This window comes from Pituophis catenifer, unplaced genomic scaffold, assembly GCF_029215685.1.
Source record: "Pituophis catenifer annectens isolate HBS135680 unplaced genomic scaffold, rPitCat1.0.hap2 SCAF_3, whole genome shotgun sequence".
Taxonomy (NCBI): domain Eukaryota; kingdom Metazoa; phylum Chordata; class Lepidosauria; order Squamata; family Colubridae; genus Pituophis; species Pituophis catenifer.
The window spans coordinates 160475830-160490124 of NW_027256883.1; the positions used below are offsets into that span (position 1 = coordinate 160475830).

The following is a 14295-nucleotide window of genomic DNA, read 5'->3' on the forward strand; positions in this document are numbered from 1 at the left end:
ATAGAAATGGAACAATTAAAAATCAGCAAGGGTTTCTCAATTAGCAATCATATTAGACTAACCTAATATTTTCTGATAGTCAGAATTCCATGGACATAGTGTATTTTGTCTCAACAAATCAATATACTTATTAATAACACATTAGATGATACAGCTGTTAGATGGACTTATAACTAGTTAAGACATGGTACACAGAGAGTACTCTGTATTGGCTTGGAGAATCATTTTTATTAATGACTTTTTGAAGGCACTAAGGGGATAATCATTAAATATGATTATTAAATTATTAAATATGTAAATTACAGAAAACTAACTTTAGTATTCTTTTTACCAAGAGAAAAAAATTCAGACAGCATGTAATAATGAACAGGACTGAAATCAAAGGTTGAAATGTAAAAGAAAGAAAAATTCAGTTATGTGTATAGAGAGAAAAAAAGGAAGGCATAATTATGGGATGAGGGGGATTTAACTTGGCATTAATACATATAAAAAATACATATGAAAAAGATATCAATGTTCTCAATTAATACAAATAAATCAACAATGCAATGTAACCACTAAAAAGGCAAATGCTATTTCAAGATAGCATTTCTTGATATTTAGAGTCAAAACTACCCATCGATCTAAAATGGGTTAGCATATTCCGCATGAAGCAGGGTTTGGATTAGATTATTTTTTAATATTTCTTCTGACTCTTAAGATTCTGCAAAATACTTTATGTTGTTCATTTAGAATTGTTTCTTGCTAGACATGAAATCAATGTTAGGTGATTCATTTATAGGTAATGTCCCCAATACATTTCTTCAGTTGGCTGGCTGGTTGATTAACTGATTGATTGTGACAGATTATGTTCCATCAAGTTGGTGTAGACACTTAGAAACTACACAGACAGAGACCTCCGGATCTTTGGTTAACGACCAGGCATTCAAGTCTTCCAACATTGCACCCAACAGCTTTGTATTCCACTTTGTTGGTGGTTATCCTCTTTTCTCCCATCCTTTCTCATATTATAATTTTCCTAAACTAAATCTTTGCAAAAGATTGCAAATAATAATCTCCATGTGAAAACTCTTGAATGCTTCGTTCCATTATCCTTTGTTTTCGGGGCTACCCACAGTGTTCCCCGAAGTCTTTCTTAACACCAACATTCAAAAGCATCCCCACACTTTCTTTCAGGCTTCTTCAAGGTCCAAATTTTGTCTCCATAGCATTTCACAGGGAAAATCAGTTATTGCATGATTCTTATCTTTGTGAGTATAAACACGTCTTGATATCTGAATATATTTTCTAAGGCTTCACTGTTCTCCTACTATAAATGCTAGTCTGCAGAATCTGAGAACTGGTTCCTTTAATAAATTCATACTTGATCCTGAAAGGCAGAAGCTATCCACTACTTCAGTTACCTTCATTGTCAAATTATATCTCTGAAGTGATATTAATATTTTGAAGACCAATTACAATACTCAGAAAGCCAGTCTGTGGCAGAATTATTTTTACTGACTATGCTATCTATAAGGAAATTGCAGATTGATGTATTTGACTGACGCATAATCAAACAATGGAAACTTTAATGGTGAAGGCAGAGAATGTTAAATCAGCTGATTGTAAAATTCTCAATACTGCTGTTGAAAGACGTTAGCATGCAGATCATAAATGTAATTTTACACCAAGGCACATACTATGAAGGGTGTTGCAGATTGGGATACAATTCTTCTTGACACTAAGTGCTCTTAGCTTTATTTTATCTTCAACTGCAAGAACACAATGCTTGTAAAAGTCTATGGTAATTTTGTGGAGAGTATCAGTCCAAAAGAAATCTATTTAAAACTGTCCTTCATGGAAGATTCTTCTTCTTTAAAGATTGTTCCGTTCTTGATATTCACACTTGTCCTCTCTAGATCAATTTAACAAATAAAATTGGTGCCAATGTTCCTTAATTGCATATGCTTCAGAAATTTGTTAATAAAGTATATTCAGATTTGGTTATATTTTCTCTTGTGCTTACTCCAAAAGATGAGATCATCATAGTTATTACTGGAACCGTGGCAATTATGAATGCAAAGTAGATAACTTTGATATCTTTGATATCTTAGGTGTTATCACTTACACAATCCTTTCATGAATCTGCTCTATTAAGTCATCTTTTTCTAAACATCTTATATGGCTGTGTTTTCTTATTATGCGACACACATACACAAGACACACAAATGTCCCTTATAAAGTAGCAACTATGTTACCACTTATTTCAGAAATGTTATAAAAGTAACTATTTGGTACAAATGACATTAGATCTAATTCTATCTAGATGGATATTGCAATTTTCTATTGCTATTTGTCCATATAAAGAGAGAGATAATATTATTTAGCTAGTGTTCTTAAACATCCCATGTTTTCAAATTATTTGCATACTCTCTCTCTACTGCTTGTACCTTTTTGAAAATTTTGGTGCATTTAAGTAAGTCTTGACTGCTGACAACTACATGGACATGGCCTTCTTCCTATGGATAAAAGAAAGTCACCCAGCCGGCTTTATAACTACAGCAGGTCTATCCTGATTTCTTCAATCATTAAATGAAATTATCTCTTCCTCTAGTCTATTATTTTATTCTCATTTCTTGTAATTTCAAATAAAAATAGGCATCACTGTGGAAAAAGATTTCTTAATTGCCACTAATTAATTAACATGCCATTAATTGTCACATAGTATGTGCCATTCTTGCGACTCTTAGGAAGCCTCAGAAGCTTTCCAAAGGCTTTCTGAAGCATTGTGAGAACTGTGTGTGTGTGGAGATTGGCAGTCAGAAGCCTCAGAGGTTTGAGGTAGCACTCAGCAGCAGCAGCACCACTGGGTCTCAAATAAAGGCTCAGGGATGGGGGTGGGCAGCTAGCTGAGACTGCTGGATGCCACAGGTCTCTACTTCAGCCCCAATGCCATCAACGAGTACCATTATGCAGCATGGCCAAAAGGGAAGAGATGGGTGGGATGAGAAAGGGGTGGGTGGAAGGAGCTGGAGGCAGAGGAGGTAGTCTCTTGCATTTCTGTGGTCCAGAGCAGGGAGGAATGGCTTAGATTGGGATGGATCCCTGCTTAACAACCGATAGGATTGCCTAACAAAGGCAAAGGGGATTGTCAAGATTGTCATGACTAACATACAAGTAACATCATGCTTTATGATTGTATTGCTTAGCAAAGGAGATTCCGGTACCTATTATCATCATGACTCAAGGCTACCTGTACTAACAATGGCTGAGTGTGGAAGGTGAAAGGTTCCTTTTTAGTTTTATCTGTTCCAGGGGTGAAATGCTCCCGGTTCGGACCGGATCGCCTGATCCGGTAGCGATGGTGGCGGGTGGTTCGGAGAACGGTAGCAAAAATCCCTGCCCCCCCCCATGCCCAGCTGAGCCGCACAATCATCAGAGGCTTTTTTTTTTATTTTTAAAAGCATTTTTTCTACAACCTCTTCGGCCAAAAAAATGCTTTTAAAAGTTTTTTAAAAAGAGGTTGTAGAAAAAATGCTTTTAAAAGCCTCTGACAATCCCAGTTGAGTTGCCTGATTATCAGAGGCTTTTAAAAGCATTTTTTCTACAATCCCTTCGGCCGAAGAGGTTGTAGAAAATATGTTTTTAAAAGAAAAAAAAAGCCTCTGATGATCAGGCAACTCAGCTGGGATCGTCAGAGGCTTTTAAAAGAAAGAAAAAGTTGGCCACACCCACCCAGTCACATTACCACACCACCACCAAACCACGCCCACAGAACCAGTAGTAACAAATTTTACATTTCACCACTGATCTGTTTCCAGATTTGCAGCAAGTTGTGAAGGGAGTATTGCAAGAAGCACAAGAGATCTGGATTTCTTCTCAGCCCCCTCTTTCAACAAGGAAAGCTATCCCTCAATTTAGCAATAGTCAAACCTTGTTAGAGACTTTTTTTCACTAGCAGAGCTTGAAGCACATTAAAGCCAACAGCAGTCTTAAACCTAAATTACTTTCAGCACGCAAAAATATCATAAACTGCAGCCATTTTCAAGCTTCTTCTGGCTACTTGGCCACTGATACAAAAGAGAATAGTTAAATCTGTTAAATCTGTTAAAACAAAGGAAATAAATTATTTTCTTTTAATTGTATTTTAGCACTTCTGAGGCTTTGGTGCTACATAAGAATCTACTGGAGAGGTTTTATAGAATGGAGAGATGAACCCACGTGCTTTCTCTTTAAAATTCCAGCATATTTCCCTTCACCAGGCAAGGCTAGGCAATCAGGGAGAAGATCATGCATCCAGTTCAATTACCTTTAGATTTGCAGACAGAAGAGCAGAAGCAGCCTCTACTTATAAAAGACTAAAGTCCAAGGTTAGTAACCGAGCAACACCCTTTCAATTAGGCGTCCCTGTTGGGGTTAGGCAGCAAGCTATATTTGATTACTTTCTAGCAGGGCTGTGTATATTTCAAAAGTTATTTGGAGAAAGTGCTTTGGACCTCATATGAATGAAATACCTCTATAATATTCATTGAATATTTGGACTTCTTTCAGGCTTCTGTGCTTTCAGCTGCGGCATAATTTCTTTCAGGCTAACAATGCCACCTTAATAGTTGATCTACTTTACTGAACAGCAAAAAGAGGAGGTGAACTCATGTGAAGTCCAAAGCTCTTTTTTCAAATAATTTTCAGTGAGTGCACAGCAGGCAAAAAGCCAGGGGCCATGTTGGAAGGCAGTAAATATTCTTATCACAATATAATTGGTTAATCGGTATACTGAAAAGAGATTTTTCATAAGAAAAGAGCTAACTGACTTTAAAGAGAAGGTGGTTCAGAACTTCTTTTAGGCCACATATTTACATAGATTAAAGCTAACCAAGGATAAATCTACTCCTATTTTTCCAAGCTATACTCCCTTGCTGAAAATTCTTTAATTGGGGTCTTAGTACAACCTTTTAAGAACTCTATCTTGTGATTTTTAGCTAAATCATTCATCGATCACAATTTACAGCTACACCTTATGTGTCACACTGGTTCATAGGTATTCTAACACAAAATGAGCACACTGCTTTTAAATTCAAGTCAATAACATTCCAAAAATTAAGAAGAAGAAAAAAGTGTCTCCCTGAACTCATTATTTCCAGCTGCAGAAAAAACATTGGAGTTATATGTAAGGAAGAACATAGTTCCATCTTCTCTCAAGAAGCATCATCTGCATTTTCTTCTGCATTTGGAAAGATAAATTGGTTGATATAACCTCTTTTGGAATATCATTTTTCTCTAATTACAGGCATTTCTATGGCTACTTTAATAAAGAGGTATAACATGAACCAAAGCACTCAAGCCTACCTGAATCTTTTTGCTGCTAATTATTAGCAAACTCACAAAACAGACAAGGAAAGTGGCCAGGGATTTACTAACTTAAATTACAAATCCTGTTCTGCTTTGTTGCTATAAACCATTGTCAATTATCATATTAAACTTCTCTACTTGTTTTGTTTATCTAATGCAGCTTGCTGATATTACAGTTTAAATTTTATGTATAAGGTTTTTTTTATTTGCAATGTGACCTTCTATTTAGAATAGCCTTCTCCAATATAGACCTTCCAGATGAGTTGAGACTATAACTTCCAGATTCCCAACCAATAGAATCAAAAGCACAATTTAAGTAATAAAAATGTAGCAACAGGAAAAGAGTATAAAGACTATATTCTCTTTAATTACTTATTTGCAAAGGACTCATCGAATTTCCTTCAAAGACTATCATGAAGGGTTATCTTGAATTGGGATTAACAGCTGCTTATCTGCCTCCCAACATGGCTGTCACACATAAATTGGCAATCTTATTTATGAGAGAGAAGAGGGGACGGGAAGTTGTACCTGAGCCTATTGAACGTCCAACGGAGTCAGAGGAAAGAACCACTGAATCTGTAACACAAGAGTACAAGTTCATTTTTCCCTTGTCATATAAACTTACTTATTAATAAGAAACTCCTATTTCCTATTCCTCAAAAAATCAATCTATTGGTTAAACATGAAGCAGAGAAATTTTATCCCAATATTAATCTAGCTTTGACTGACTAGTCTAGTCAGTCAAAGTGGAATGGCCTAGACTTATATCCTTTCCTGAAAAGTGAAAACTACAATAAGAGATAAACCCCTACAAAAACTTGTTGGCTCACAACAGAAAGTCAGTGTTTGCCATTTAAGTGAATTCCAGAAGTCCCAAAGGTATTTTTTTCAAGAGGCAACTGGACTTTCTGGTTTTTCTTTGAAAACGTTTCGCTTCTCACCCAAGCTGCTTCTTCAACTCTCCAAACATCTTCAAAAAAACCCCAGAAAATCCAGTTGCTTCTTGAAAAAAGCACCTTTGGGACAACCATGACGTGGATGATTGAGAATCTCCATAGAAGATGGAGATAACTGCAGTTATTTTAGTTGTATATATGTTTATCTTGTAACAGAGAACATTGATTGTATTAAATTACTGTGTTATAGAATGTATAAATATGTATAATACCTAAACATGAAAATATAAATAAATATATAAATTATATAAATATAAACAATAATAATAATAATGAAAATATAAAAGGTATGATGCCTTTTCATTACACATCTCTCCATTCTCATTTTCTAGTACGTAAGTGGTTTGCTTGTCCAGTTCTACCAACAGCTGTCCAAGACATAACCGGGACTTTTCCATTTTTTCCCTTGATGTTCTAATGCCAGAAACTGGACTTCAAAATGCACATATAAGGTCATATTTCTACATTGGTAAATCTCTTTTAAAAATCACCTTTTAGTACAGACTCCAAGTTCCAATATCCATCAATAAACAAACTTAAATATATGTAAATGAAATTATTATTGTTGCTGTTATTTTAAAATCTTCTTAGTGCAATCATAATTCTAATTTCTCAAATTACATAATAACAAAATGAAAATTTAATTTTTCGTGATTTCCTTTTAAAAGGTTATATTTATATTGTGCTTTTCCTTTATACCTTGAGGCTCCCAATTCCCCCATTTAAACTTGTTTATTTAATCTTAAAGAAGTAGATATTTAAAAATCTACAAGCGATGACACAATCTAAAGGCCTTGTATTAGCCACATGGGTAGACCAGATTATGAAATCAACTCCACAAGATTTTCACAATTACTTTTGTTGAGACCGGCTATTAAAGGAAAATTTCACTTGTTTTGATTTTGTTGTGTCTCCTTCTTATAGTTCCACAAATTAGTCTTGAGTCACTTCCAAATGTTATCTGGATATTCTGGGCTTTAAAAATCTTTAGCCTTTGTTGCCTTGCAATGAAATCAGCTTATCTCCATCAATTTTTCCTTCCTCTCTGCACCTTGCTTGTTATAAATAAATACTAACAACAATCCTTTTGCTATATTCTGACCTGTTGCCTCTTTTTAAATGCAGCTACTACATCAGCTTTATCAGAAGACTACTAGAGGCTCCATTTGTGCAACCTAATTAGAAATGACTTTCCTTGTGTTATTGTTTTTGTTGTTGTGCCTTCAAGTCAATGTCCTCTCACGGTGACTGCCTGGATTAGTCCCTGAACTTTTCTTGGCAAGATTTTGAAAATGTCAATAAAGGAGAATATTTGTAGCTCAGGGTTGAAATGAGAGGTTCCAGTGCTTTCTGAGCTTGGTTGTTTCCTTGCAGATGTTTCATTACCCAAATTAGGTAACATCATCAGTGCTAGCGATGAATGTAATAAAACATCTGCAAGAAAACAAACAGACTAAGACAGTACTAAGGACCCCTCATTTTGGAAGAAGTTTGCCACTGCCTCCTCCCTAGGGCTGAGTGACCTACCTAGAGTCACCCAGCTGGCTTTGGGCCTAGCAGGACTAAACACCCAGTTTCTAGCTTGATGCTTTAACCAGCATATCAGATTGGCTGTCTTCCTTTCCTCCTAGTCCGCATTGTATTCTACATATTTTACTCAATGATTATATTAATTAGACTGTGATCTATTGATAAGGAAGGACATCCCATAAATAGTCATAAGAAACGGGTATAATAAAAGTTGTTTAATCTGTATTAACTAACGATCTGAAACTCATCCTATTCTTATTCACTAATTTTAAATACACAGGACAGAATTTCAAGTTACGTTCCCTACAGAGGTTTATGAAAATAAAGTTCTCTTTTCCATTCACTTTCCAGTCACTCAGGCTTTTAAAAATAATTAAAAATTATGTCATGGAGGCTCTCCTTAACCATAGGAAAAGGGATGTTAAGATTTACAGGAGGATAGATGCAAGCAACTGCCCAATTCATGGCAATTTTTCAGTCCAGCCTTTCATATCACGTCATCATCTGCATAGGCTTCAGGTTTGTCACAGTATAAAGAAACTATGCACTTGTCACTGACCTTTGATCTTTGCCAGAGCTGGGACACTGGTGAATTAATCATTCAGCAAAATAAGCATATCCTTAGGGTGCCGAGGAAAGGGGAGTGCCACATTCAACTTTAAGTGAATTTTTAAAATTGTCCTTATCTGCCATATTCAAATTTAATCTTCATTGTTAAAAACATATGTTCTTTGGCATGGTGTTTGACTAACGTTTAAAAGTTCGTTTTGAAGGTACCATCAGATATCACATTTGTTTCTGTCTCATCACATACATTTTGCTTCCATCGAAGGGCATAACTGCTGGGAAGTGTATGGGGCATTAGTTGGCTTTAATCTACCCGGGGATAGTGCATCTGTCATAGGTGTTTTTAATCTCTCAATGAGGTTTCAATATCATTGATCATGCTATCCTTCCAGACTGACTTGCAAGGACTGAGAGTGGAAGGTTATGTGTTGCAACACACTCTTCTGTGTTTGATTTTAGTCATTGACTAGAGGCGGAGGAAGTGTTGCACCCAAAATCCCTGCACCCAAAATCCAGGTACCATAGAGCTTGATGCTCTTATCCCTTCTGTTTAATTTCTATGTAAGGTATCAGCTACTGATGATATTCATTTGTATATTTTCAGATTGACCAAGTAATGCTGTCAAGGTCTCATACCATTGTCTGAAGACTGGGAAGAGTCTGGATCAGGATGTAAGTGTTTAGGTTCAACCTTGAGAGGTTCATTGGGATTTTTGCTATGCACTCTGCAGGAGCTGTCTTGGAAGAGTACTTGAAAACTTCAGCTATCTAGAATGCTGCAGCAGCACAAACAATTAATGGGCAATGTCTCAATATGCCCATATAATATTTTTGTTTTAAGTTTCCAGGTGTAATTCAAGCTGTTGGTTGTCAACCAAAAATGCCATTCCAGACACTGATTATTTGAAGGTTCATTTTTCTCCTGTGATATCTGTAGATCCAGAATTATCTGACAGAGTTAGCATGCTTTGGGATCTATCTATCGAATAATGCTATCTAATGAGGTCTGGGAGGTGTACCTTTTCCATCATGACACTTATCCTTTGTAACAGCACACCCTCAGATACATAAGCAGCCTCAACTTCCCCAGGTGTTGGACTCACTGTGGGTTGTTTTGCTCTTATTGTGTTTGTTGTCTCCCTGTTCATACATCTATTCTCTTTTTTTTATGGTGTTTGATTGTTGTTTTTGTTTTAATCGGTATACCACTCAGAATTGTCTCCATTGGCCAGCCTACAAATATGACAGAAAGACAGATAGATAAAGTCGGTCCTGAGATAATCCAGAGTCTTTTCAGGAGGCTGGGAGAAGAGAGAGGGGGATAATTTTCTTTCTATTACCTTCCTTCAGTTAACTTATCTTGGACTCTAAATTATTACCTTGTAAGAAGTCATTTCCCACTTTCTTTTTCATCATTAAATTCAAAAGCAGAAAAATAATTGTTTGTGACCAGAAAAATTATAGTGTTTAGAATTGAATGTATAGACTGTATGCTATATTTTGAACAAAGTTCTGAGAAATCACAAAAGAGACCACAGGTCCCACAGGAATAATATACATTTAATAAGAGTTAGATACAGTTCTTGCTTTACATACCACAGGAATAGTATTCTCCAGAATCCAAACCAAACATAGAGAGGCCCTGACATTTATCTGGCAGCTTCTCTCCTTTAAAATAGTGCAGACCTTGAACGTCATTTCAAAGAACTATTCTTTCAAAACTGGAAAAAAAAACCATCAAAACAGCTCCAATTTTTAGTGTATACCTAAAATATTCCCAATTGGATGTTGGCTTGCGATCAAAATATCATATAAATTGAACTAATTAATAATGAATAAATAATAACAGTAAGTAAAAATTATTGCCAGCTTCTGATTACCAGGGGGAAAAGTTCAACAGCAGATATTTTTAGTGCTCCTTCAGGTCATGTATAAATAAATAAAGTGTGCTGTTTGAGGACATTCCAATTCTCAGAGGCATTTAAAGGTTTAACACCTATAAATTGCTATCTTATTTTTTATTGTTCTTTCAGTTGTCTGTGATCACAGCCCCACAGCCATTTATTCTGATGTAAGTACTAGTGGAGAGCCAGTCTGGTATAGTGGTTAAGGCATCAGGCTAGGAACGAGAAATCCATGAGTTTGAATCCTGCCTTAGGCACAAAGCCAGCTAGGTGACTTTAGGCCAGTCACTTTCTCTCAGTCTTAGGAAGAAAGTAAATTACATCTGAAAAACCCTGTGAAGAAAACAGCAGACACCTGCCCAAGCAGTTTCCAAAAATTGACACAAAATAATAATAATAATAATAATAATAATAATAATAATAATAACAACAACAACAACAACAACAACGACGATGATGATGATGAAGATGATGTATCTGTGAGAGAGAGTTAGTGTTGGGGGCAAAGACCTCTGGATTCAAACTGGATGGTTAAAAAAAAACATGTTTTATTTTGAAAGGTGTCATGAATCCAGTGGCATCCAATGCTGAGGTTTACACTAGAAAGAGGAGCGTAAGAAAGATATTTGGGGCCTCAACAAGTATTCAGTTTAGTAGTTTTCACGCTACCTTTCTTCGGATATTCAGCTAAACTCAAACTGGGCAGAAAAAAGGGAAACATATGCTACTCCTGACTCCTCCCCCTCTCTAAACTTTCTGCCAGAGTTCTGAAGAACAGCTGCACTATGCTCACATTTGTATGAACTTAAGTCTCTGCACAATCTTGGAACCAGCTTTATTGCATGGAGGGGAATATTTGCATTCAAATATATTACCTCTTCTAATCTCCAAGCATGTAGGAGAGATTGGAACTGAGATACTTCCTTCACTGCCGACTTTAAATACCTCCATATATTCACAGGTCAAAGCAGGGCTAAACAGCTTCCTAGTGAGTTCAGCCTTTGCCTACTGAGCAAACGCTAAACGAAGCTGCCACATGGATGAGGCCTCTCCTCCAGTAGCTAGTTTTCCTACAGTGACTTCCCTCGAGTGGCACAAGTGGCTCATTCTTGCTGTGCAACACATCCCTTGGGGTTCTCTCTCTCTCTCTCTCTCTCTCACACACACACACACACACACACACACACACGGAGGGAGGTTGGGAGGGAGGGAGGGAGGGAGAGAGAGAGAGAGAGAGAGAGAGAGAGAGAGAGAGAGAGAGAGAGAGAGAGAGAGAGAGAGAGCGCAATGGCCAAAAAACCCACAAGGCACTTGAAAGTTTCTCAATCAAAATAAAGCCACCAGGCAAACTTAAATCCACAACACAAGAGAGTTTCCAAGGCATGATCCAAATCAAGGCACAGTGTCAATCCAAAGCAAGGCAGGAATCACAATGACCAGAAAACACAGCTAAGAAACAAACACATTGTTCCCAGCAGCGCCTCCATCTGTCTGCTGTGCTAAATAGCCAGCTGCTGCTGCATCCCATAAAGAAGGGCAAGGTTTCTCCTCAAGAATAATCTGGCTGAGCTTCTCTGCTCCTGCCTTTTCTCTGCACTATGTGTTCTTGGATCAGATGCAGAAGGCAGTTCCTCTTCCTCATCACTGATGGGCTGCAGCTGCATGCTTTCCCCACCTGGTGCTGTCAGGACTTTTCTGCTGCAGCTGTGCTTCAGCCAAATCCCTCACAGACAGCTGGTCAGATCCACCAATCAACTCAGCTTCTGATAAAGTAGAATATTTGTAGCTTCAGGGTTGAAATGAGGGGTCCTTGGGGCTCTCTGAGTTTGCTTGTTTTCTTGCAGACTGTTGTGATCTAGGCTTCCTGAGTCATTAAAACACACGAGTAGACCCAAAAACCTCTTTTATTGCAACAGCTGTGAATTACATTCATTCACAGCCGAGTCCCAATTAGTTGCAAAAAGTCCTTCGGGAGAAGTCCTTCGGGATAATCACCAACCTTTATCTCCCTTGACACACTGCCAAAGACCTACTTGGCAAAGTCATACAGAGTCCAGAATTAAACAGAGATGCCAACTGGGAACAGAATTAACAACATTGCTTTCCTGCAAAGGGCCCATGTGCCTTTGCTCCTCTTTTAAGCCTTATGGGAGGGGCCAATCATCTCCAGGCCTTACTCCCGAGTCGTCCGTTTTGTTTTAACTGTTCTTGCCTTCTGGCAGCTCTGCGCATGCATGCACTAGGAACAGGCTTCTCCTGTTCCTCTGCCTCTCTGATATCCGACTCTGGAGGCTCTGGAGTCCACGCATAACTCCCAGATGGCCCTCGACCCATCTCTGCCTCTGACGCAGAGATGGTCCATGGTCCTCCCCAAACTCCTCACTGTCCGACTCTGCTGCCAGCTCCGTAGGCTGCTGGCAGACCACAACACAGACCAACAATCAAGTAAGCCTTTGACTTTGTATAAAAAAGAACACCACTTAGGGGGGCCAAAAGCCCTACTAAACAGGTATATACAAAAATATGAAGGCTATTGCTTAACGCATTGTAAGCCGCCCTGAGTCTCCAGAGAAGGGCGGCATATAAATTGAACCAATAAATAAATAAACAATAAGTAAGCCATACCCCAATCAAGGAACTGCGAAAGATCCATAAGTAAACAGCCCAAGCAAAGAATCTTTAAGACCGGCCCCACCCACACAGACAGGAAAGACGCCAGAATATAAACTGACAGCAAACAGCACTCTTTACTAGCACTGATGATGTTACCTAGTTAGGGTAATGAAATGTCTGCAAGAAAACAAGCAAGCTCAGAGAGCACCAAGGAGCCCTCATTCAGCTTCTGATGCGCCAGGAACTGGTTCATCTTCCTGAGCTGACATCTAGAGAGGTATCTGGGGAAGCATCCGGGAGAATCCTCACAGGGTTGAGTTGCTTTGTAATACCGTTGAGCCAACAGGAAACAGAAAAGGAGGCAACCAAGACCACAAAGCAAGACCTGCCTGTTCAATCCCTATTGTGCTAATTCCCTCCCCTCCCCAGCAAACATTCCTAGCAGGAACTTGGGTTTCATAAACCCCAACCTGAAATATTTGGCTGGACGCACTATACTGAGCATAAACTAGAATCTCAAACTTCCCAGAATAAGTGTGCAGGCTCAGTGACAATATGCAGCATGATGTCTCCCAGAAAAGTTCAGGAAAAGCCACTCTTGTAAGAATGGGATGATGAGTCTAGGCCAGAATGCCTTGATCCTGGATAGCGCTCAGGAGGAAATTGGAATTGATGAAGCACTCATTGCTGAAAGCACAAAGGCCATCAACAGAGAGCCCCCAGCCGCAGGAACATGTTCTAATAATAATCCAATTTTAGATATGCAAGTCTAATTTGCACAAGCATTGCTCCTATGTTCCCACTCTGCCGCCACAAGCTAATAAAGCAGGAGCTCTGCCTGACAGTGGAAGCCCTCTCTGAGCACAGCTTTACAATTTTATACATGAAGAGATCACACAAATCAATTAAGAGTCATAGCACCACCAAGTTTGAGAACCCTGGCTTCAGTAATTTTTTGTTTATTGAACATGCAAACACAGACAGTCTAACTCATCTGATTTCTTTAATTTGAGAATAACTTGTATTTTGCTTTCCTTTGCATACAATCAAGAAGGCTGCATGTTATGGCACCAGTTTTGCAAAAACTATGTTGGAAAGAAAATATAATGAAGGCAGAGATCTACTTGTAATGTGGGAGTCACTTCTACAGTTAGCTTTTCTTTTCTTAACAAAAAAATGAGCTTTTATTTTGTAAGCAAGAGTAAGATATACTTTTTAACCATATTTATATTTCTTTCTATACCTTTGTCTTTTTCTTTTTTTTTCTTCTCTTTATTTTACATTTTCTTTATTTTGTATTTGTTCTTGTAAGTTTTTATTTCCTCTTTTAATAAAAATTTATTAAAAAAGCATGACCAGACATGAAGCTTAAGGGATCTACATTTCTCACAAGAGTC

The 14295-nt window shown here is 37.8% G+C and overlaps 1 protein-coding gene across 1 annotated transcript in view; it reads right to left on the reverse strand.

Annotated features, from left to right (window-relative positions):
- Window positions 1–14295, reverse strand: part of ST3GAL3 (ST3 beta-galactoside alpha-2,3-sialyltransferase 3) — a 191092-nt gene that overhangs the window by 139485 nt on the left and 37312 nt on the right. The window contains exon 3 of the mRNA XM_070939627.1: window positions 5857–5904. Coding sequence (XP_070795728.1) covers window positions 5857–5904 — 48 coding nt within the window. The remainder of the gene's footprint in view (window positions 1–5856; window positions 5905–14295) is intronic.